General features: G+C 33.0%; 1 protein-coding gene across 4 annotated transcripts; it reads left to right on the top strand.

Moving 5' to 3' along the window:
• The first annotated feature begins 6,386 nt into the window (after positions 1 to 6,386).
• Positions 6,387 to 24,321, top strand: PEX5 (peroxin 5). Of its 4 annotated transcripts, none has more exons than XR_002602661.2 (16): positions 6,389 to 6,798; positions 7,069 to 7,191; positions 7,293 to 7,473; positions 8,204 to 8,397; positions 8,966 to 9,217; positions 9,822 to 9,941; positions 13,331 to 13,486; positions 14,211 to 14,392; positions 16,762 to 17,008; positions 18,716 to 18,800; positions 20,667 to 20,776; positions 21,581 to 21,805; positions 23,091 to 23,156; positions 23,340 to 23,434; positions 23,515 to 23,667; positions 24,053 to 24,321. XR_002602661.2 is itself a non-coding variant. In XM_022297043.2 (16 exons), the coding sequence occupies exons 1-15, from the start codon at positions 6,679 to 6,681 to the stop codon at positions 23,591 to 23,593; spliced, it is 2,235 nt and encodes a 744-aa protein (XP_022152735.1). In that variant the 5' UTR covers positions 6,389 to 6,678; the 3' UTR covers positions 23,594 to 23,636; positions 24,053 to 24,321. The 4 variants fall into 4 exon arrangements, 3 of the variants coding, with proteins under 3 accessions (XP_022152736.1, XP_022152735.1, XP_022152734.1); XM_022297043.2 differs by having other exon boundaries at positions 23,515 to 23,636; XM_022297042.2 differs by lacking the exon at positions 24,053 to 24,321 and having other exon boundaries at positions 23,515 to 24,002.
• Positions 24,322 to 25,123: the final 802 nt, after the last annotated feature.

Genomic DNA, 25,123 nt, shown 5'->3' with positions numbered 1-25,123 from the left:
TACAATGTACATGTTTTTCAGGTTACACGAGTTTCCTCTAACACGTTTTCACCCACATATATATATATATATATGTATTATTCTCCTTCTAAATTTTTTATACCAGTTGCGATTTATCTTGATTTGTCTTTTCTTTTTGTGCAAAAATTTTGAAATTTTTTCTTAGTCTTTTGTCGTCGGTTGAATTGTGAACTAAATTCATGTACCACATTATAATAAAAATTAACTTACATGATAAACTAATTTATGTTGGCTTTACGAGTTTAAATCATACCATATATTTTAATGATAACAAACTTAATCTACTGATGATTTTAATATTTCAAAGTGTTCATAATGTAGAGTTTGAAAAGAAGAATCCGACGCAATTTGAGTTGCTCAAATCGGAATTCAGATGCAGAAGTTATGATCGAAACAAGCTGAACGAAAAATACCCGATATGATAACGTGGACGAATTTGATGCTGACACATGACGAGCTGAATTATTAAAAAAAACACACACAATGACAGAAAGAGAAAAGAAAAGAAAATGAAAAGAAAAGAAAGAAAATGAAAGAAAAAGAAATTAAAAAAATAGAAGTTACCATTTGAAAAAAAATGGAGAAATTTTGAAGTAGTCCAGTTATTTATCTATATCTATACTATATTAAAAATGGAGCATCTTGGAAAAACATTTTTGGACTATTCTACCCAATTATCGATTTTTAATTTACCAAGAATGTCATCTCTTATTTTTAATAACTTTAACTAATAAAAACATAAAAGTTATGAATATGAAAAGCTTGAATATGAAAAGTTACGTATATTTACTCATAACAATTTATGATTTTACTTTAATTGAAATTAATAGAATTCAAAAGGTATTGGAATCTCAAAAGTTTTTCTAACTTATATTCATCATCTACATGTGTGTGTATATATATATACTTGATCAATTCTTTTAAATTTTATACATATAGATTTAGTAGCGTCATAGTGCACGATGGCGTAGCACGTTAGCGTCTCTATTTATAAGAGTTGCAGAATAATGTTGTTTATAAATAGAAGTCATTGAATCTTACAATTTGATCTCAAACATCAATGCGGGCAATTTCTGAGAAATTCAGGTATTAAATCATTCCTATAAATGTTATAAATTATTTTACAATTAATATTATTATGATTTTTTATTCTATGTAATATGGATTATTCAATACTTTCTCTCCTATTTGTAGGAAGGGAAAAAAAAAGAAAGAAAAAAAAATGTTATCTCCTACTAACATTAAACAATAATGTTATTATTTTTATTTGTTGAGTTTGATTTAAAGGAGATAGCATATTTGTAGTAATTGTTAAATTAAAAGTAGTTAAAAAATAATATTCTATTATGCATAGGAATATTGTGTGCATTGATTTATAAATGTGTTAAATTAAAACTCTAAAGTATTTTTCTATTCACAATTTTAAATTTATTATAACTCATTAAAATTAATATAACAAATTAAAATTGGATTAAAAATAAATATTATAGAAATATTATAATATGATAATTTTTATTACAGTAATTATTATATTTATTTATTAAATACCCAAATATGATAAATAAAATTAACTTATAGATATAAATTTATGAGTATTTATTGTTTTAAAGAAAAATGGATAAGTTCTTAATGCTAAAAATTAAAAAGGGAGCATCTTGGAAAAACGTTTTTGGACTATTCTACCCACTTAACGATTTTTAATTTACTAAGAATGTCATATTTTATTTTTAATAACTTTAATTAATAAAAACATAAAAGTTATGAATATGAAAAAACTTGAATATGAAAAGTTACGTATATTTACTCTTAACAATTTATGGTTTTACTTTAACTGAAATTAATGGAATTCAAAAGTGATTGAAATCTCAAAAGTTTTTCAACTTATATCCATCCTCTACATGTATGATGTTATATATATATATATATATATATATATATATATATATGTGTATAAAAAGTTCCTCCATTCTTCTTCCCATCATAATTTAGCTCTCTTCCTTAGTTTAGGCTTCTTTTCATTTATTGATCAATTCTTTTAAATTTTATATATATAGATTTAGTAGCGTCATAGTACACAATGGCGTAGCACGTTGAGCGTCTCTATTTATAAAATTTGCAGAATAATATTTTTTTATAAGTAGAAGTTATTAAATCTTACAATTTTATCTCAAGCATCAATCAAATGTGAGCAATTTCTGAGAAATTCAGGTATTAAATCATTCCTATAAATGTTATAAATTATTTTACAACTAGTATTGTTGTGATTTTTTATTCTATGTAATATGGATTATTCAATCAACTTTCTGAAAGATTTGTAGATGAAAAAAAAAGTTTCCTACTAACATTAAGCAATAATGCTAATGTTTTAATCTGTTGAGTTTCATTTAAAGGAAATAGCATATTTTTAGTAATTGTTAAATTAAAAGTAGCTAAAAAATGATATTCTATTATGCATAGGAATATTTTGTGCATTGATTTATAAATGTGTTAAATTAAAACTCTAAAGTGTATTTCTATTCACAATTGTAAATTTATTATAACTCATTAAAATTAATATAACGAATTAAAAGTGGATTAAAAATAAATATTATAGAAATATTATAATATAATTTATTACAGTAATTATTATATTTATTTATTAAATACCCAAATATAATAAGTAAAATTAACTTATAGATATAAATTTATGAGTATCTATTGTTTTAAAGAAAAATGTATAAGTTCTTAAAGAAAAATGTATAAGTTCTTAATGCTAAAAATTAATTAGGGAAAGAATCAATCATATTTTTATTAAGTAAAAAGGTAAATCAATTGAATAAATGAAAATTTAAGTGCACCTAATAAATGTATAGAATTAAAAAAAATTGGATATGAATATCATTTTACTTTCTTGAAAATATTTTATACTTTTTTCCTAAAATATAAAGTAAATTTTTCTTCCAACATTATTTCACCAACAAAAATTGAGTTATATAATTTTATTCATTTATAAACATTTCTTTTTAAGTTTTTTACTTTTGATACATTTTTTCAATAAATATTGATATTTTTATTAATGAAAAATTAAATAAAAAGAATATTAGATGCACTAGTATATATATTATATTATAATATAATGTAATCATTACTTTTTCAACATACGTGGCTCCAACTGTGCGTCGTTGGAGCCACATCAAAGACAACTCGAATGTATTGCATACAAGTTTATCGAATTTGCGTCCAATACTCTATCGTGTACGATTTAGCTACCCCACTTTTGAAATTAGTTTTTAAGACTACCTATTTTTGTTTTTTATTTTTTAAATTACATTATTTAAAACAAAAATGTCTGCAAAGTCTAAAAACTAGGATAGAGATCTCCATTAAATTTACTTTTTTAAAAGGGACAAATCACACATATGGACAAAAACGAGTAGTTTTAAAAATCAATGAGAAAATATTTTAAAAGAAAATTCAATAAGGAAACATATTACACTTAGGCCATGTTTACCTACCAGGAATCGGAATGAAAATCGAGTCTAATCAATCAGAATGAGAATTTTATTCCTTTGATGCTCTAAACTGGAAATTTTCTAAAATCGGAATCGGAACTCCTTTGATGTTGTTTACTAAAATTGTTTGGAATCGGAATCGGAATCAGAATCAGAATCAGATCATTACTAGTATATCCTTGTCTTCTTTTTAGCTAATCACAAATACACTGTGGTGCTAATTTTTTTAATTACAATAATAATTTATTTTATTACTATATTATTGATAATAAATATTTTTTTTACAAAAACTATTTATTAATATTAATATTAATAAATAATAAATAATTAAAATAAAATTACATCCACTAAAATATTATTATAATAATGTTATTAAATTTTATTATTAAAATAATTAATAATAAGAAATTATATTTTAAAAATCTAATATTGATTAATAAAAAATTAAATTAATAAATTAAATATTTTATAATAATATCACATCTATTAACGAATAGTAAATAATTTCAAAAAAAAAATAATAATAAATAATTAAAATAAAATTACATCTAAATATTTTATTTAAAGAAAATTGTTGATATAAATATTATTGATTTTTAAAAATATGCATTATTAAATTTTATTGTTAGGATATTAAATAATAATGAATTCCATTTTAACCATTTAATTTATATTAATTACAACTAAGTAAAATTAAATAGTTGATAAATCAAATAAAAATTTGTAGTATCTTATAGTAAAACTACATCGGTAACTTTTAATTCAATATCTATGATTTTGAACTCAAATCTCACACATTCTCTTGGTTTTATCTTAAGACCACGTTTGCTTATCTACAATCGTAATGGAAATCAATCGTAATGAAAATCAATCGGAATCATAATGTTATTCCATTGATATTGTTTACCAAAAATTTTCCGTAATCAGAATTCTTTTGATGTGTTGTTTACTAAAATTGTCTTGAATCGGAATCGGAATTAGATATATAACAATTACTAATATACTATTTTCTCCTTGTTAGCTAATTACAAATATATTATTGTGCTAATCTTTTTTATTAATTTAATTTATTACTATATTATTGATAGTAAATATTTTTTTTATTATAACATATCTAATATTAATACATAATAAATAATTAAAACAAAATACATCAAATAAAATATTTTTTTATTAGAAGAACAAAACTTTAATCTAACATATTATTAAGTTTTATTATTATAATATTTAAAAGTAATGATATCTATTTAAAAATTTTGTTGATATTAAATTAATATTAGTTTATCATATTATATAATAAATCACATCAACTAATAAAAATTGGAGTATAAATGGATAAGAAATTATAAAACTATCAAACAAACTAACTAAAAATTATATAGATCTAATCTATAGATGAGAGATAAATGGTAAAAGTGGTACATTAATTATATTATTATATGTGAGGTTTACAATGAGAATGAGATTGACGGAGTTGTAGGAATGTAATGAGATTACACATTTTTATGTAATGAGATTTGTTTGAGGTGGGTCTCACCATTTGATAACATTCCTACAACTTAGTAAACACCATCAAAAGGAATCAAAGTTTTCATTACGATTCATTAATTACCAGGTAAGTAAATGAGGCCTAAGGTTATCTTTACTTCAAGGGAATGAGAATGAATAAATGGAAATCAATTTTTTTTTATTATATTTGATGATGTTTACCAAATTGTTGGAATTAGAATCAAATGGTGGGATCCACTCACTTTTTTCATTTTCATTCCCTGGAAAGGACAATTCTATTCTTCTCGAACACCCTAGTCATGCATTTTCATTCTTTATTCCGTGGGCCCCACATATTTATTGCAATCACTTTTCTATTTTTTATTTTCTCTCTCTCATGATTGATTAGACCCGTAACTTTTTATTTAATTGTTTTATATTTTATATTTTTTTCATTTATACTACTAATAATTTTTCTTTTAGTAAAAATTTATCATTTTTATTTTTATTTAAGTTGTTAAGATAAAAAACTATTTTTATTTAAATAATAAATTCAGAATAAATTATTAAAATTTCTTATTAGTTATTATTTTCTAATTAAAAAATTATATATTTTAGAAATGAACCACGAATAAAATGGTGATATATTTATTATTATTATTATTATTTTTATGAAAGAAAGGGTGAGATATTAAAACCTTGGACCTCAAGAAAGATTAGTCGGGGTCTTGTCTATTGGACTAAGCTTGAATTGTTGTTAAAAAAAATTTAAAAATTGCATTAAGATTATATTAATATTTTTATGAATAAGGCCAAGTTAGAGACATGTGTCAAACTCAAATAGTCCGATCTGACTAGACTATATCAGATCGAATTGGTCTACTTGAACCAACTCGAAGGATACCCTTTTTATGAATAAGAGAGAGGTCTCTAGACGTATTCGTACCTTTTGGCATAGTAACTCAAATCGAAATCCTACATCAGAATATAATAACATCACAATTATAATATTTAGTAGATGTATTTTTAATTGGATGGAAATAAATATAATAACACTATAATTTTTTTTTTTGAAACACAAATATTATTTATTTCATGAGCGCATCAACATAGAAAAAGATATATACGTGAATGTAGAAATCCGAATCCAATATGGAAAATATATAATGTTTAGTAGATGCATTTTTAATTGGCTAGAAATAAATATATTATTATTGATAATCTTTCACGAGTGCCGATATATATGTGAATTAATAATCCAAATAAAATATATATCTTAACCGGTTTAATTATAATCAAATTATTTGATTCATACATTTTTAATCGACTGAAAGTATTAGTAACATTTCCATCCCGATTAATTTGATCAGAAACTGTATGGAATTAAGGATGATTTCGTTGGGTAGGGCGGTGAAGGATGATCGGTTGATCACGTTATTTTTTTGTATTTAATTCTGTGGACTCGTACTCGCAATTGTGGCTCAGAGCGTTTGAACACAACACGCAGAGCCCATCCCGTTATCGTCTTTCCCAGCAATTTCCAACCTTTCTCGGAAAAGGAAATCGAAATTACGTAATCAGTAGGAGTTTCTGTGCAGAATAAGAACAGATTAAAATTAGCGACGACGGAAGGACCCCGAATCGAGAGGAAGAATTCTGAGTGTTCGAGGTAGAAGCCATGGCGATGCGCGAACTAGTTTCCGGAGGAGCTGCTTGTGCTGTTCCTGGGTCATCTTCTTCCTCTAACCCTCTTGGTGCTCTTGCCAACGTTCTAATTGGCTCCTCTTCCAAGACCCAGGTTTTGTTCTTCCCCCTGCCTCCTGATTTGGTTCGATGCTTCAATTCAATCATTGTTGCTACCTTTCATCTGGGGTTGGTTCAATTATGTTTCTAATACTTTGTTTTATATGTTAATTCATGAATTTGCTGCTGTCTAGTCTGGTGTAATCAGATTCTCGTTGTTTCCGCTTTTGTTCTTATCATCTTTCCGCTACCAAATTGGGTTTCCTGTTGGGTGTCACGAGGTAATTAGACAATTCATCTTACGTATGAACTATATTCTGAGCAGGAAAGGCTACGGGAAATTCCTACTTCGCAGCTCACAGGTCCTGACAGGCCTTTTCACCCTGAGAGCCATGAACAGCTTCCTGGGTCTGAGTTTGATCACCCACCGCTTCATCCTAATGAGCAGGTTCGCTTTGTTTGTTTTTTTATCTGTTGCTAATTTTCCGTTCAGAATTCACATGGAGTCTTGAACTACTTAACCATTGTTTCTATTCTGCGTCATGTCAGGCGGCAAAATTTTTCAGTGGCTTCCACTCGGCTGCCGATCAGAGTGGCATGGCCTCTGCGTGGAATGAGGTACAGGGTGGTCCTCCTCCCGCCCACTTGAGGGAAATGCAACCAAATCTTGCTGAATTTGATCGTATTTACGATCAAATCCCTGCTTCTCAGCATCAACCAATATTGGATGGTACTTCTGGGTTTCTTATTTATTCTTTAAAATTCTGGATGTGGCATATTTGGCAGTTTGATTGTCATTTGTGTTGCTGCCAAACCGTTTTGATTCAATTACGAGGACTCCTGGTATTGATAATAAAAGTTTAGTGCAGTAACATTCTTTTTTTGTTTAGTCTGGGTTCCCAATTCAGGACCTGAACTCAATTCCTTGAAACCAAAAGTAAATTAATGGCTCCAAGTTGCAGTTTAATGCATTTCAGAGAAGCTTTAGTTGGATTTGAGCTCCAGTATTTTTACCTGCAACGCTTGTCATCCATCAATTGACTTATGGAGATACCTGTATATACTAGTTGATGTAATATGTCCTCACTGTAGTTTGTTTAGTTGAAGAACTTCCAAATCATAGTCTTGAAACTCCAATTCCTTTACTAAAATCTACCAGAGTTTCCTGATCTGTGCTGTCTGCAAGTTAAAAATTCCATTTTAAATTTGGAGGCTAAAGCCAAATTAGAATTTGTATGCCAGTGGGTTGGTTCTGCCTGTGTAAACGTAAAGTATGCTTCGGACTATGCAGAATACTCAACCTTGACTGACTTGGTGGATTGGAAGATTCTTTTTAGTTCATCACAAAGTTATAAACTTTTAATAGTGACTATGTAACATCTGTTATTGTTAGAGCTTCAATTTCATACTCTTTCCAGTCTTCAGTAATTATTTTTGACTTCGCATTTACTGTAAACCAGGGCCACCACAAAGAGTACTATCAAGCTTTTTACACTCGTTTGTACAGAGTAGCCGTGGTGGAATTCCTTTCCATCCTACCCCTCTTCCTTTATTGGGACTATCTGAAGGTGATAAACAATGTATACGTGACCGTAGTAGCATTATGGCTCGACATTTTTTTGCAGATAAGAGTGAGGACTTCATAAATGCACAGGTTTGGAAAATTTCTGTGTTTAGTACCGATTCAGAAGAAAGCATGTTGTTAACTTTTTTATACCAAATTTGTAGACAGTATCCAAGCACTAGGTTAATTGCAATAGGATTTCACCATCTTCAGGTCACGTTGAATGTTTGGCTCTCATTTTTTCCCTTTTGTTTAACTCCATATTTTGATTTCATTTTATTTTTCTTACAGATCTTTTTTTTTTTGGGGGGGGGGGGGGGGGGGGGGGGTGAAGGAACGGCACTTCCATTAATATTGAAGAACAAAATACAGATCTTGAAAAGCTTTAGTATGTGGAAATATTTATGATTTTTTCGATAAGAGACAATTCTTGGCAAAATAAGTATATGAAAAGGGGAGTCATTGGCCCTAGACACCAAATCTATTCTCCAATAGCTGATAAAAAGGAACTCTAGTCGCAAAAAAGAGATTGTAAACCTTTTTATGATTCTAAATGAGTTTGCAAAGAAAAGGATTAAGCTTATCAACTTTCTTTATATTCAACTGGTAACTTGTTAATGTAAACTTATCGGGGTTTCTTTGTTCTCAATTCTTCCAGGTTAATGCACTTCTATCATCTTTAGACATTGACAACAGTAAAAAGGTTAGAGGGCCTCAACCTGGTAGGTTTCATGAGTTGGAGGATTATTGGAATGAATCCCAAGGTGTCCAGAGAGCTGGTGGTCATATAGCAGATGGATGGGCTTCTGAATATAGTCTAAACAGGGAAAAATATGCTGATCATGAGGCTTGGGCTCAATCGTTTGAACAACAACATGGTGCCAATGGTTGGGCCTCCGAGTTTGAGCAGGTAAGAAGCTCTGCAGCTTGTCCTACAAGTTGCAACTGTAACGCTGATCCCCATCTGATCAATCAATATTACATGATGAGTGGCTGATGTTTTTATTGGCTTTCTACTGTCCATTTTGTATTTCATGCTCGTATTAGAGTGTTTAAGCGACAATAATTTTTCCAATGATAATCATGAAACTGGCATTAGGTAATGCATCACATCACGAGCTTGATATCTTTGGTAATTATTAATTTAGAATTAAGAACATTCTGTTGGATTAAGAGTTGCAGAATTTGGTGGCTCCCTGCTGTAGACTTGGTCATACGGAGATATTTAAGCCATGCCTATGCCATTTTAAAGTTTAGACAATGATAAAGCTGCTTTACTAATTCTGGGTAGTTTATTTCTTGGTTGATCACCATTGATTACACTTCGTGGCCAATGTCACGTGACCTTGTTTTACTTTCAACACCCTTGGGTAAATATTATCTACATGTCCTCCACTCTTGGTTAGCATAATAATTGATGCTGCATGCACAATATCTAATTTGACGCTAATTCAATTATAATAACTTATATTTGACTCCATGGTTTGTGGATTGTAATTCTCTTTCTCCCACAGGAGAAGTTTCAGTTAGCATCGGCTGACATGATGAAAAGTAATATGATGAACGCATCTGCAATGGAGCAGACTCGCAAGCTTGCAAATACATTAGCTGAAAATAACGACCCTAAATTTCAGGTTGATATTCTTTGTCACGATTTTAGTGTTTCATGCATCTAAAACATAACTAATGTTTTTTATTTCCATTCATATTTGATGAGAGTGCAACATAAGCAAACTTTGACAAACTGTTGGTTTGATCAATTATGCTTGCTAACATCGTAAAATTATTTTTAACAAAAAAAAAAAGGTTCTATAATGGTATAAAATATAGTATTTTCTTGCCAAATAAAGCCAAAGGTCAAACTAATGGCTTTATACTGGGAGTATCTTCATTCTTGTGCTTACTGAATGTAAAAATCAGACTAGCACCCTGAATATCTTTGTTTGTTAGGTGGTTCTGGATTTTTCATTTATGCTTGCTGACGGATAGATGGCTAGTTTTCATTATGCTGCGTCTCATTTGTTTTCAACATGGATCTTGAACATTAAATAATACCTATTTAGTCTTTAGTTTCCAGAAAAATATCATCCTATCTATTAAAATTTCTGTAAATTTTACGGAAATACTGAGATGGCTATGCTATTCTCCACTAGGTTAAGAAAACTCATCATCGGAAGATTAGTTAGTTCCTCCTATAAAAGGTTGAAGTTAGGATTTCTAAGCTGCTTGACTTTTGTGATATGTTACTGCTAAGCTGTTTGATTCTGTGTGATATAGTTGTGAAAGGGTCCTTATGCCACTCCATTTGGCAGCATTCACTAATTCGGAAGTGTGGAATTAGGTGATGATAAAAGGTAGGGATTTCTGACATCTATGGACGTCCTAGGTCGAAAAACACAGGATTTTTGGGATGAAATTGTAGCATTATATGGTTATTGCCATGGTGTTTGTTTCAAGAGAGAAAGGAAGGGGGTGGTTTTCTATTAATCGAAGTTCGTGAAGTACCTTTCCAATTGTTACTTGATAGATTTTTGGTTTCAAGTGAATGGATGGAATTGTATAAGGAAGCCAACGTTGACTTCTGATCATGCACCTCGTCTGATGGAGACATGAAATTCAGAATGGGGACGAATGCTCATTGATTTGAAAATGGATGGTTAAGAACTTGAAATATTCTGGTTTTATTAAAAAAGTTGGTGGAAAGAAGGTTTAACCGCAGGCTTGCTGAACTTCAAATGCTAAAAAAGTTGGGAAATCTGATTTACAAGCCAAAGGCGTGGAGTAAGTCTATACTGTTAGTGGGGGCCGGGGGACCTCAAAAATCAAAGGAGGAAATAGATAGAAGAAATTGCTGCCTTTGATAGTGTTGAGGAAGATAGGTTTCTGTTTTCCCAACCGAGGAGGCAGAAGAGAGGATTGACCTGATAAAACGGCTGATAGACATTTGTTTGGAGGAAAAGACAATTGTTATAAAAAAGTAAAAATCAATTGGCTCAAAGGAGATGAGAATGCAACTGTATTCCAAAGATGGTTGGCAGCCAAAAGAAGGAAAGTTACACCTATGAGTTTATTTCTAATCAGGGCTTTAGCTCGGTGGAAGACTCAGAATTGGTGTTGGACGTAATTTCTTTTTTATCGATAAATGTAAAAAGAAGCTGGAAACAGATTTATACCCAATGGCATTTACTGGAAACATATCTCTCAAAGCTAATACTTGTGGTTTGAGACATTTTGAGGGTTTTTTAGGTTTCTTGGGTTAGTGAAAGCGTTGAAAGGTTCAAAGAATGCTCTTGGGCTGGATGGATTTACAGGTGAGTGCCTTAAAAGACTTAGCATGTTAATTAAAGAAAGACATAGCCGAATTGTTCCATGATTTTGTAAGCAGGTCACCTAAATGCAAGGCTGAAAGAAATTTTTATATGTTTATTGCTAAAAAGGAGAGGGCACTTCTCATCAAGGATTCCAGATCTTTTAGTTTAGTGAATGCTATCTGGAAAATCATTTCCAAAATTTTAGCTTAGAGATTGAAGGTCATTGTTGTCATTGTATTTCACTTTCAAACTGCATATATTGGGTGGTGACAAATTGCCGATTCAATTTTAATTGCTAATGAAGTGGCAGGGGAGAGGGTGGATTTTTAAAATTGTTTGAGAGAAAACTGACCCCAAATCACTAAATATTACATGCAAGTGTGTGACACAAGGACTAAGGAAGGGGTATTTTTTGTGGGCCCTAGGAATATCGTTAGTTAGAGGGAATGAGGTGTAAGGGCTGTGACACGAGGAGAGGAGGTTTTAAGATAGAATGTTGTTGAGGGGAGGGGTATTTTTTTGCATAGTAAAATCTGTAAGGCTCTGTGAGTCCTTAGGGAGAGTTGGGGAGCTCCCAAAATCTCCCTTGTTTTGATGTCTGTTTCGATAAATAATAGTGAGCCTTATAAAAAACATATGGTATGGTGGATTCAGAGCCTTCTTATTTGTGGTCTTGGGAGAGAAAAGGTCTTGGTAATAGGTGGATCGAAGGGTGCTATTGGGAACTTTCTCCTTTTCTTTGTGTTGCTGGGAGATGTGCCAAGTTGTTTGTTAATCCATGGTGAGAAGGTGGGGTTATTGGAGGGATTATGAGTAGAAAAGGAAGACATTCAAAGAACCAATTTCCAATTATCCGATGATTCGTTTTTAGTGAGGATACTCAGGTAAAGCTTTTTCAGATGGCTTCAAACGTTTAAAGGTGGATTTGGAGGAAGCCGTTGGTTGTGGCATAAATCTAACATTGGGAATTGGTTTCTGTGGCTGCAAAGTTGGCTTTGTTCTTCTAGTGCTCTACCTATTATGTATTTCGGCATGCCCTCTTGGGGGAAATACATAGAATTCTCTTGATATGATAAGTATAACACTAATGAATGTGCAGCCCTTTGGTTGTATGGACCCCCAAATACAAACACCGACACATTTGAATCATTTTGAATCAACTTAGGAAGATTAGAATGTATGGTTAAGAACTAAGAGATTTGAAGTATTCCACCTGCCCACCCCATTAAAATTTTTGGCTCCCGCCTTTATTTTGTCAAATTGACCATACTATCTTGTGTAATGTTGTGTCAAATCATAACTTATCACTCCCATTAGAATGTGAAGTTAACATTTTGAGGCTTATTAAAACCAAAATTGAAAGTTTATGATTTAATTAGAACTTTTGAAAGTTAAAAAGACTAAATGGACATAACCATCAATGTTCAAGGACTAAATTTGTAATTTAACCATGGTTTAATATTCTACTATTTTGGGTTGTTTGGGTTTGGCTTTCTTGTTGTTTGTAGTTTAGTTTTTTGGGGAACTTTTGAGGACTTTATGCGTTGCTTCTCTTATTTGTGTGTATGTAACATTTTAGAAATCCTTGTTGATATTCTTCTCGATAGGTGTTGTGTTTTCCATGCTTCTTATTGGTGCGGATTTTGCATTAAAAAACATCATCATTCTTGTATAGAAAAGCCAATTTTGATATTTGACCCTTTGGCACACAGAACTCGAAGTTTCTTCAGTTTGTTTCAAAGATGAGTAGGGGTGAACTTATTATTGATGATAATCAAGTCAAGCCAATCCCTTATTCTCCATCAGATAACTGGGCTTCTGAGTACCAGCAACAGTATAATGCAGGTCTTCCTTGGGCTGATGAATTTGTAAGTCATGAAACAAGATGGCCCCTTTAAATCCCAACCCCCACAATCTGTCGGGTGGGTGGGTGTTTTCATGAAAAGTTTCTTGTTTGGTTTCATTTGTTTCTTGTTTTTTTGTCCCCCACCAACCCAGAGAAAAAAAAACTATGAATCAAATAAGATAATTACAAAATGTCTTCAAGAAAAATCAATGATGTACAAGTATATGAAATGACCCGCTAATAAAGACAGAAACTTCTTGTTTGTTTGTATTAGGATTTTTGACAATGATAGTTGTCCCTTCCCTTGCAACCACCCTACATGCAGGCGACTTTTGAGAGGGTGAAATGTAATTTTAAAAAATTTGTTTGGTTAGATAATAAAAATGATTTAAAAAATTCTAAGGCATTTAGGAAAGCATTTAATGAGTGCTTCTTTCTAAAGTGCTTATAGAATCACTTAAAATCAATTTTTTTGAGAAGCCTTCCCAAACACACTCTTAGTGTTTTGTTTTTGATTTTTTACTGATGCAATGCAACTCAAATGTATCTATGCATGCACAGAGTTGAATCCTCTGCTCTGATCCTCCCCCTCCCAATTGTAGTTGCATTGGCACTTTTGCAACTCTTTTGATTGCAAGTCTACTTGTTCTTCTGCCTGTATAATTAAATTTATCCATGTTTCCCATGTAAGATAGAATTTAAATGCTTTTACGAGACTTATTTTTTTCAATAAAAAATGGATTCAGGTTTCTAATGAAACTAACCGGTGGGCTGATGAGTTTGCTGAAGGGAAGCAACATCTGTCAGATAATCCATGGGTAAATGAATTTTCCAAGTTGCACATGCAAGACTGGGGTGAAGAATTTGGTCAGCAAGTTGGGGAAGGGGCTTTTGGAGAAGCCGATAATTGGGCAAATGCTTATGATGAGTAAGTCTGATATTTTACTTTAAGTGACTATAAAATAATGCTGAAAGCAACCGCCTACAATAAATTCTTTTGCATTCTGCTCTACTTCCATGTTTTATATTTCAAATCTTTGTTTGTTGTTAGGTCCATATGTTACTTTCCATTAAGAGCAAAGACCAAGTAATGGTTTATTGCTACTCAGTGCAACAATTTATGAATCCATTACTAACTTGGAAAAAGATGAACAACACCAATTTAAAACTGCAGACTTGTATTGAAATACATTAGGCTAACAGCTATCTCATAATTAGCATGCTAAAGTGATCATTTTGGATTATTTGGAAAGCTTTGCCAATATACCTCAAGGAAGTGAACTTCTGGGCTATATATAGCTTCCCTTTTCTTTCTTTCTTTATTATTGATTTTTCTTTTTTTAAATTTTGTTTGTTTGTTTTTAAATATATACACACAAACATACACTAGATACCTTTTTCAGTGGAAGAGAAGTACAAAAGAAGAAGGAAATAAATTACTACTTCACCCCAGGAAAAAAAGGAGTGTGTAAAAATTTACTCCTATTGGGAGTAACCAAAAAAAGTACTGTAATTTCAAAAAAGCTTGGAAAGAGGACACCAAGAAGATTCCTAGAGCTCTGAGTTTCCCGTTAACCATCTCAAGAATATGTTGGACTCAATCTCTCAATTTTGTTTAAAAAAAAAAGAAAATGTTGACTCAAGGCACTATTACAAAAAATGTCTAAAGAGGATCTATCATAAAAAACTCTTTAAGTTTCGTTTGTTCCAAATGTTCCAAAGAAGGGCTCTAGACGTGCAGTTCCAAAGGACCTTGGCCTTGCGTTTTAACAACCAACCCTACAAAATCTCAGCCAAACTGCAGCAGAAAAAGCCAGCCCTTTAGCAGCAAACTGACTGTGGATAAAGATGTGGTCTACATCTTACTCCTTTCTAAGACACAAAAGGCAGACTGAGGGAAACAAGGACCAATTGGGGCATTTAAATTGGAGTCTTTTGTGAGTATTCAAGGTTCTATGGGCTAAGGACTAAAGAGAGACTTTAACCTTCATAGGAATCTCATACTTCCAGCTGAGGGGGAGCAGGGGCATTTTCAGCTTGGTTGTAATTTCGAAGAAGTTCTTCAAGGCTGACTTTGTAGTGAAATGTCTGTTTCCTCACCAAACCGAACAGTATCCAATCTGCTTACTAAACCCAACCAGCTGTCTAACTCTCTATCAAACTGGTCTCTTCTTAGACCCAAGTTGCAGTCACTTTGAGCTTCCTTCCAACACTCAACAATCGTAGCCTCTTTCTTCAGGGAAAGAAAATATATGTTCAAAAAGTCCTCCGCTAACGATTCAAACCAACCCATTTGCCATGCCAAAATTTAATTCTATTTCCATGATTAACTTTGAAAGACAAGAACTTTAGGAAGAAAGCAGTATTCTTAGCAATACCGAACCAGGGCCTTCCTTTAACTCCACCATTCGGTTTTTTAGTCAACCAACATTGAGTTTCCAAACTGTAGATGCTAGATATAACCCTCCTCCAAAGGGCATTCTCCTCTTGAGTAAACCTCCACAGCCACTTAAGAAGCAAAGCATTATTTCTTTGATAAAAAGCACCAATGTTCAGCCCTCCCATTTTCAAAGGGAGGGAAGTTTCACCCCAATTGACCCCAACCTAAAAAATGGTAGGCAAAGAATTCGTTACGGTTATAACCCCAATTGACCCCAAACTTTGAACGAACTTCTAAGTATTTCTGGTTATCTGAGTCCTCTTGAAAACCAACATTTTGACAGTGTGTATTTGGTCACCACTCACCAAGTCCTGTTGATTATACTTGTTTGTGTAACTTTTCTTTTATGTGTTGAGTTTCATGAACTTAATTTTTAATTTTTTATGATATAATGTAAAATCATATTATTTTTACTTTTTCCTTTTACTTTGGGCCTTGCATCTCAGCTCCGAAGAGTTTTTTGCCTTTAGCATGTCTTACACTTGAAAAAACAATATTCTTTTACTTGGGGTCAATTGGGGTGAGATTTATAGTCAACCCACGCCCTCCCGGATGTTTTTTTTAGTTTGTATTTCTGCATATCATTTCTTTTTTAAAAAGAGTTTATTTATATGAAAAGTGTAAATTGTGATGTTATTTTAATTTGCAATTACCTTTTTTTTGTATAGAAGAGCCAAGTTGTTCTATTTTATGATTTGTGGTTAGCAAGAATTTTGTTTGTCTAAATGATGTTTCTATACATCTGTACATTTCTTTTTCCAACATATGTTGGAGGTGTGTATGAACATATTTTGATTTCTCTTTGGAGAATCTATATTTAATGTTTGCACAAACTTATCTTTGATCTTGACTGCCAGCTATCTAAACGAACAAGTAGCTGCCAAGGGAAAGACGGATGCTTCAAAGGGAATATACGTCTTTTCTGATATGAACCCATATGTTGGTCATCCTAATCCCTTAAAGGAAGGCCAGGATCTGTTCCGTAAAGGCCTTTTGAGTGAGGCAGTGCTTGCTTTAGAGGCCGAGGTCATGAAAAACCCTGATAATGCTGAAGGTTGGAGGCTTCTTGGAATTGCACATGCAGAAAATGATGATGATCAACAGGTATTTTATGTTCTTGACGCAGATTTTCAGGCTTATAAGATCAACTAGGTATTTAACATTCTTGATGTGAAATAGTTAAAAATAGAAGCTCAACAGGTGCTTAATATTTTTATATAGAATGGATGGTTGATAGATTTTTGCATATATTGTTAAGTCACATCATAATACAGAATGGATTATATCATCTTAAAATGATGCAATTGTTGGGCATCAATATGCTAGAATTTTTCTGTTTCTTCCAAATTGTGAACTAAATTGTTGCATTGAAAGCACTATCTCTTCAGTCGTCATGGTATTTGATATTTGTAGTCCGGTAAAATTGCTAATTTTCTTTATGGAATCAATTAATTATCGCAAGTCACAGTGTCAACAGACAACTTTTTTTTTTTTTTTAAACAAGAAACGAACTTTTCATTGATAAATGAAAAGGAACAAAAAATATTCAAAAAGATACAAACTCTCAAGGGAGTGGAAAAACATAAAATAAAAAGATACAACCCAGAAAAGCAAAAATAAAAAGTCAGAGTATCATCCTGTCAACATGTCAACAGAAAACTATTTTTTTTTTAACAGGAAACGAACTTTTCATTGATAAATGAAAGAGAACATAAAATGTTTAAGGATACAAACTCCAAAGGAGTGAGAAAGATAAAAAATAAAAAAAATGAAAATAAAAAAAACAAAAAAAAATGAATACAAAGCATCCCAATTAGAATCAATCATGCTAGGTGAGTAATTGACAAAAAGATTGGAAAGAGCACACCATTGAGAAGCTTTGAATTTGGCAATGTGAAAACATTCCAATGGATGCCTTTTTAGCCCTTCGAAGGTCCTTTGATTGCGCTCGAACCATAATTCATAAATAAGGGCTTTAAGACCGTTGACCCAAAGTAATGTAGCTCTAGGATTCATGTGTAGACCAAACAGCAACTGAAAAACCAAGTTCGAGACTGACTTGTCCATAACCCAAGGTAGGTTGAAGATACCAAAAAAGGCAGACCAACAGGTTGCTGCAAATGGGCAGAAAAAGAAAGTGTGCAGCTGATTTTCGCTTGAGTTTACACAAAAAACACAAGCAGATGACTGGAGAAACATATATGGTATCTTTTTCTACATAGTTTCAGCTGTATTGACCTTGCCAAACATAAGAATCCATGTAAGGACATTAACCTTCTTGAGGGCTACCAGAATTCCAGAACTTTGAGCAAAAATCTCGTGGTAATGCAGCAGAGGAGCCTTAGAGTTACATAAGGAGCTGACAGAAAAAGTCCCATTTTTATTCAAATTCCAAGAAAGTTTGTCTTCATCATCATTTAACAAAACCAAATTCAGATTGTCCAATAATTCAATGTCAACAGACAACTATTAATCTACTAATTTTCTGTGATGAGTTGAACGTGGTCCTGGGTTTGAAAACCTTGGGAAGTAATTATACAGAAATTTTTGTGTCTGAAAACTGAAAAGAGTCGAAGTGGCTAGCTCAAGTTGTATTGCATGCTCAGCCATTTTCTAAAGGCCTGCTTTTAGTGATGCTAAGTGCTAATACTTCTCCGACATGCGTATTGCTAATACTTATAAACCTATAAGTTTAGGTGATGTATTTTCATGGCAATTATACTTCCGGTATTGTGGTATGCCATCTCATGTTTAACTCCTGATTGCTGATTGTTATTTATACAATATTATGCTATAAATTAATATTTGCAGGCTATAGCTGCCATGAAGCGTGCACTGGATGTTGATCCTACAAACTTAGAGGTGCTTCTTGCGCTTGGTGTGAGTCACACAAATGGTAAGTTGTTGCTTCCTCATCTATTTACATGCTTTACATGTTTTATATTTACACTTAAGCAAATTCTTAATTATCTTGACTGAATGACAGTAGTTATAAAGATTGAGTTTTGTAGTGGGTTTGTGTATAATTGTTTTTAGCTCCATTAAAGATATTTAAATATGGGTTTTCCAGTTGTCAAAAGGCTAGAACTTGTAGACCAAGAAAAGCCTTTTGGGTTGGGTGTCGAGTTGGTCATCTATTATTATTCTTTCAAGTTTCTTGATGTCAAATATGGTAGGTTGATATAGTTATGTCCATTTTTGTGTCAAATATTAAACGATGGTTTGGCTAGGTGATTCACAGGCAAACTATAACATGGGTTCAAAGTTTCAAACAAAGGTGACTACCTGAGATATTAGATATTCGGAGTTCTCTAGTAGTATCAATTGTTAAGGTTCAAGTGGTTGCCCCATAAAATTAATCAAAGCATGCATAAACTGGCCAGGATACCTATGGCTGATTAAAAAAACAAAGTATGAGGTAATTGTCTTCAAGGATCAGTTAGGGTGCATATCAATCAGCCTGGACACTCATGGTGTTAAAAAGAAGAGAGGGGTTTTAATCCAAATGTGAAGATCCCTTTGCCTGGCTCCACACCTCAACTGTTGTTAGGAGGTTTGAAAAGGAGTAGGATGGTTATTTTCTTAGGGAAAATGAAGAGGGTAGGGTGATGTGTGAGTTTGGATTTAATCGACCGTTTTTGGTTGGCTTCCTATCTGTAAGGATTTTTTTATACTCCCTTGTCCACCGACTGGAGAGACCTTTGTAATCTTCTTGGTCTTCTCTTTTAGTTTTGTAGAGACTAAGGTTGGAGAGTATCCAATATTCTATATTCTCATTATTAAAGTATATATATATAGACAAATATTCTATATTCTCATTATTAAAGTATATATATATAGACAAATATACAAGGTTGACCTAATCCTATAAGGAGAAGGTAAATGATAAATTAATATTAATACAAGAATATAAAATATACTAATATATACTCTAACACTCCCCCTCAAGTTGGTGCATATATGTTAATCATGCCCAACTTGTTAGACAAATAATCTATTCGTGCTTCATTCAACTTGTGTTCTGTGATTTTTGATATCATTGGGATCACCTCAGAAGTTACGATTGATTTCTTCTCGGCCATAACAAACAAGCGAACTTATTTGAACAAAACGACAGAACCAGACCAAACCACTCGAACCAAACAAAACAGATGAATCAAACGGTTGGAACCAAACTGGATTAGGTGTTTTCTGAAACCAGAAACCCCAAGTGCTCCCCCACGACAACTAGAGGAGTAAAGGCGATTGGCGGTCACAGAAGCGCACCGCGACGAAGGTGCGAAGGACGGCGAGACGAAACCCACGAATAGCAATTGGAAAAATAACTGGCAAATCAGCAAACGGCGGTGGTCGGCGGCGGTGGCGGCGGTGGTCGGCGGCAGCGGTGGTGGTGTTGGATAGCAATGAACAAAAACCCTACGGCACAAAACCCTAATGGGCGCAAAACCCTAATGGGCACAAAACCCTAATGGGCACAAAACCTAGATCTCTGATACCATGTAGAGACTAAGGTTGGAGAGTATCCAATATTCTATATTCTCATTATTAAAGTCTATATATATAGACAAATATACAAGGTTGACCTAATCCTATAAGAAGAAGGTAAATGACAAATTAATATTAATACAAGAATATAAAATATACTAATATATACTCTAACAAGTTTCAACACCTAATCCTACCTTTGTATTGCTTTTGAAAATTAATGCATATGTTCCTTTAAAAACAAAAATGTGTTGGATGACTCAAATAATTACTGCAGAATTAGAGCAAACAGCTGCATTAAGATACTTGTATGGATGGTTACGTCATCACCCCAAGTACGGAACACTCGCAAATCCGGAGCTGTCTGATTCATTATACTATGCTGATGTAAGCACCTTACTTGCCATTTCTGCTCATTCTTCTTTCAGCCTTTGTTACAATTTTAGAACTGTTGGGAAATTTATTAATGGAAAATGTGCTATCTGTAGCTTATTTCTATTGCATGTAGTAGTGTAGGCTTAGAAACTAGGTGAGGTTATAACATTTACAATAAAAATTCAGATATCTGATTTTAGTAATGTGGTAAATTACTTTCAAGTCTCTGTGGGTATTAAGTTTTGACTGTCAACTTCATGATTTCTGCAGTCTGCTAAGTGCTATCAACAACAGAATCTGGATTAGGATATATCAAGTAGCAAGATACTCAGAAAAATTATAACTACTGCTATTTCTTTTGAATGCTTGCCATTAGGAATTATCTGTTTAATGTGATATTATTTTATAACCCCCAAATGTTCTTGATGTTTGTATTTGTGTGCGTGCGTGTGTGTGTTTTTTTCCCTTTTGTTTGGGTGTACAGAGAGGTTTGAACAACAGCAGATTATTATTATTATTAATGTTATGATTTTTTTTACTTAGTAATCATTAATGAATAGTAATTGGTATATTGTATTCATCTTTGATCTAAATGCTTGTTAGTCTATGACTGCAAATCTAAGAAAACGATTCAAAGAAGCAAGTTTCTTGATGTGATCTTTCTACCGAATTCATCATTGATTTGATTTTGGATTGCATAATGAATTTCATTAGCATCTAGGAGTATTTGATGTGGAACTTAAGATGCTTCTCATTTTTCGTCCATTTCTCTCTCTGGTCTCAGACAATGCAACATTCTTCTTTTTGCATATGCAGGTAGCTGGCTTATTTAATGAAGCTGCAAAAATGTTTCCTGATGATGCGGATGTGCACATAGTACTTGGTGTCCTTTATAATTTGTCTAGAGAATTTGACAAAGCCATTGCATCCTTCCAAACAGCTTTGAAACTAAAGCCGCAAGATTACTCTCTTTGGAACAAGCTAGGTGCTACACAAGCTAACAGCATTCAAAGTGCTGATGCTATTTTAGCTTATCAACAGGTAATCAGGCCCTGTAATCTATCTCTCTCTCTCTCTCTAGGATGCATCTTTGTGTTTAACATTCAATGATTATTTAATGGTGGTAATTCCATCAAAGATAGTTGCAAAGGGGACTGAGGGAGTGTGAGAGTGTCGAAGGTGGAATGCGAAAAGGTTGGCATTACCCATTTGGGTAATGAATATGGAGTCTGAAGTCTTTAGATACTCGTCAGATGAGAGTTTAGAGGAGGAAGAGCAAAAACAGAGGAGAGGGAAAATTGTGGCATTGATTTCTATCCTACTGGTTACGGCTTTTTGGATGGGGTAGTGCTAGTTCCTCTTGGGGAGCCCTAGAAACAACAGATTCTTTTGGCAAACAAGAGGTGACGAGTCAATGAATGTCTTATGGATGGAGAAAACTTTTTATAAGAGGGAGGAGTTCTACAATTCTGAAACGTTAGTTTATAGGGATGAAAATGGTAATTTAACTAAAATATACAAGGAAGCCTAGCCGACAAGGAAGAAATTGAGAAAAATTTGAAGTTTTTGATGTAGTACAGGAAGAAAGATGTCATTCGGTAGAGGAAAGGGCTCCTACTTTCAAGGAAGAATTTCTTCATTATAGTATGCATGCTTATGCACATATGTATGTGTGCGTGTGTATATTAATATAGATGACATCATGAGAAGAATTTATTTATCATTTAAGCTTAATAATGATACAAAACAAGTAGTCATGGAATCAGGGTTGTGTGTAATCTCATAACATGCACAGATTTGAAGAAAGAGTGAAGTTTCTACACTGTTGTAAAAGACTGTGGTGAAGCTGTTTGAAATGATTTTCCAATTTATGCATGCCCTTATCATAGATATGCCCGCCCTTCTAACCATCATAAAACTGGTCATAATATAGGCATGGTTCCTACATTTGAGAAACTAAATCATTCACCAATAAAAGGCAAGTAAAGCCATCCTGCCCAACATTACAAGAATAGGAGTAACTCATTCCCATAGAATTGGAAAACTAGCAATTAAGCATTGGATGGATTTTCTTACTCGTCTCTTTAATAGCATGCACTATCAGGGGTGGAGATAATTTATAGGATTTTTCCTGTGTATGGTCGTGGTGTCATTGGAATCAATATTCTTGCTGGCCACCATGTAAACAACTAAACTGCATTTGACCATCAATATGTATTTCATGCATTCCATCTCCATTTTGACGTAGGTTGCACGTTTATTTCAATTTGTTTTAACCTCATAATGACTCTTCTGAGTGTTTTAACTGACTTAATTTGTCTCTTAGGCACTTGATTTGAAGCCAAATTATGTGCGTGCATGGGCCAATATGGGAATCAGTTATGCCAATCAGGTATTCCCCAAGCTTAACTATTTCTTGTTCCAGCCTTGGCTAAGTCCTCTTTCTCCAGATTTTTTTTTTCAGTTTTCTATTAACAAATTATTTGAAATTTCTAGGACGAATCTTTCGTCTACAGTCGTTAAGTAATGAAAATGTACTGGAACATCAATTGACTTTCTTACTCTGTGCACTTAGGGCCTGTATGAGGAATCAATTAAGTACTATGTGAGATCACTTAGTATGAATCCAAAGGCAGACAATGCCTGGCAATATTTAAGAATTTCACTAAGGTATGTGAATTGGAGACATTTTATCCTTGCATCATCTACCCTTCAACGCAAATATGAAGTCAAATATTTCTCTGTTGCAGCTGCGCATCAAGGAATGACATGCTGGAAGCCTGCGATTCCCGTAATCTTGATGTTCTTCAGAAGGAGTTCCCATTGTGATATTATTATTTATGAAGCCCTGGACGAATAAACTTTGGCTGAAGTAAGAGCCACGTCTCTGTTACATCGAAGAGGTTACAGTCAAATACTTGCCGCAGCTAGGACCCTTTATTTCTTCTTAAATTTGTTTGGGGGCTGGGGGTTAATATTCCACCAGAGTTCCATCATAAAATTGACTGCTGGAACCGTTGGAAGGAATATTAATGCCCAAGCCTCAACATTTGCTAGCTGGTGAGGAAGTTAAAACGAAAATTAGATTGCCCCTTGTATTAATTACGATTTGAGAAAAGATATAGTCCCCTTACACATCAATGAATAGTTGCATATTTTGCTAGTCAGACTGTATATAATATACCACTTGTACGAACCCTGTTGCATAGTTTTCAATAAAGAGAGAGAATATTACATATGTTTCTTTCTTTCTTCAATCTTATTAGTGGCCATTGATTGAAAATACAGTGAAAATGATGGAGGCTTTGTTTCTGGGAGGACTGAGACTGAGAAGAAGCCGGAAACTTGCAGAAATGGTGAAGTGATTCTCCTTGCCATGCCTACTACTTGTACACTCTGGTAAATAGCAAAACTTGGCCTTCTCTTTCTTTTAGTCCTGATAAATGTTAAAGCCACACGTTGAAGATTTCTGTCGTCATTTGTGTAAGAAAATCAAAACCAAAAGAAAAGAGAAAAAAAGAAAAACCCATATGGGGGAAAGCTTTTTAGTCCTTCCACACTGATTCTATATGTCTGCTTCTCTCTCTCTCTCTCTCTCTCTCTCTAGAACAACAGAAACACACTCGTACACTCCATACTACAATGATTTAGGTAGGATAATGCAGTGGCTCTGATGGAAGGGAAGTAGTAGTGGTACGATACAGCACAAAAATTATTAAAGAAATCTCACACACCCATCTGGCTTTCTGCTCTGCTCTGCTCTTATTTTTTTACTTGTTTCACACGGCCCCCTTTCCCTTCCCCACAGCTTTTGACACGTCCCTAGAAATAGAATGCCCAGTTCACACCCTACTCTACTCTATGCTCTACTCTCTCCACATTTATTTGCTCCCTCTTATGATCAAAATTATTGCTTTGATATGCTATTAAGTTTTCTGGCCTAATAAGAGTGGAGTGGCTTGATCATGAATAATGATGATTCTCCACTCCTTTCTTGTGTTGGTTCTCTTATCTCTGTTCACTGTTATGGTATTATTGTCTTATAATGTTCTATGATGTCTCTTTTCCCTTCTTAAGGCACTTTGTTGTGTGGAGATTTCTTTTTGTTTTGGAAATGGAACTTGGAGAAATACTAATGTGGTGTGGGAGCTACCATCTTTAGAAAGATATTAAAAAAATAAGGAGATTTTAAAGATAAAGAGTTCTAACCCATGTGATTGTTTGAGATGCGGGAAGTATATAAGTTTCTTGATAACGGTGTGTTGTAGGCAGGGTATTAAATTTTTATCGACATGTTGAAATTTATATTGGCTAGGTTAAACATCGATACAAGGGGTGAATTAAACATCTTTATAACTG

This window comes from Momordica charantia (genome assembly GCF_013281855.1).
Source record: "Momordica charantia cultivar OHB3-1 chromosome 10 unlocalized genomic scaffold, Mcharantia_2.0 BLBB01000010.1, whole genome shotgun sequence".
In the NCBI taxonomy this organism is placed as follows: domain Eukaryota; kingdom Viridiplantae; phylum Streptophyta; class Magnoliopsida; order Cucurbitales; family Cucurbitaceae; genus Momordica; species Momordica charantia.
The sequence above is the reverse complement of the archived record's forward strand: the minus strand, read 5'-3'. Positions and strand labels throughout refer to the sequence as shown.

Bases quoted from the DNA above. Each gene is read 5' to 3' on its own strand.
- PEX5 (XM_022297043.2), top strand. From the start codon at position 6,679: ATGGCGATGCGCGAACTAGTTTCCGGAGGAGCTGCTTGTGCTGTTCCT. The intron at 9,942-13,330 runs GTTGATATTCTT...TTTGGCACACAG, and splicing joins ATAACGACCCTAAATTTCAG to AACTCGAAGTTTCTTCAGTT. The intron at 20,777-21,580 runs GTAAGCACCTTA...TTGCATATGCAG, and splicing joins ATTCATTATACTATGCTGAT to GTAGCTGGCTTATTTAATGA.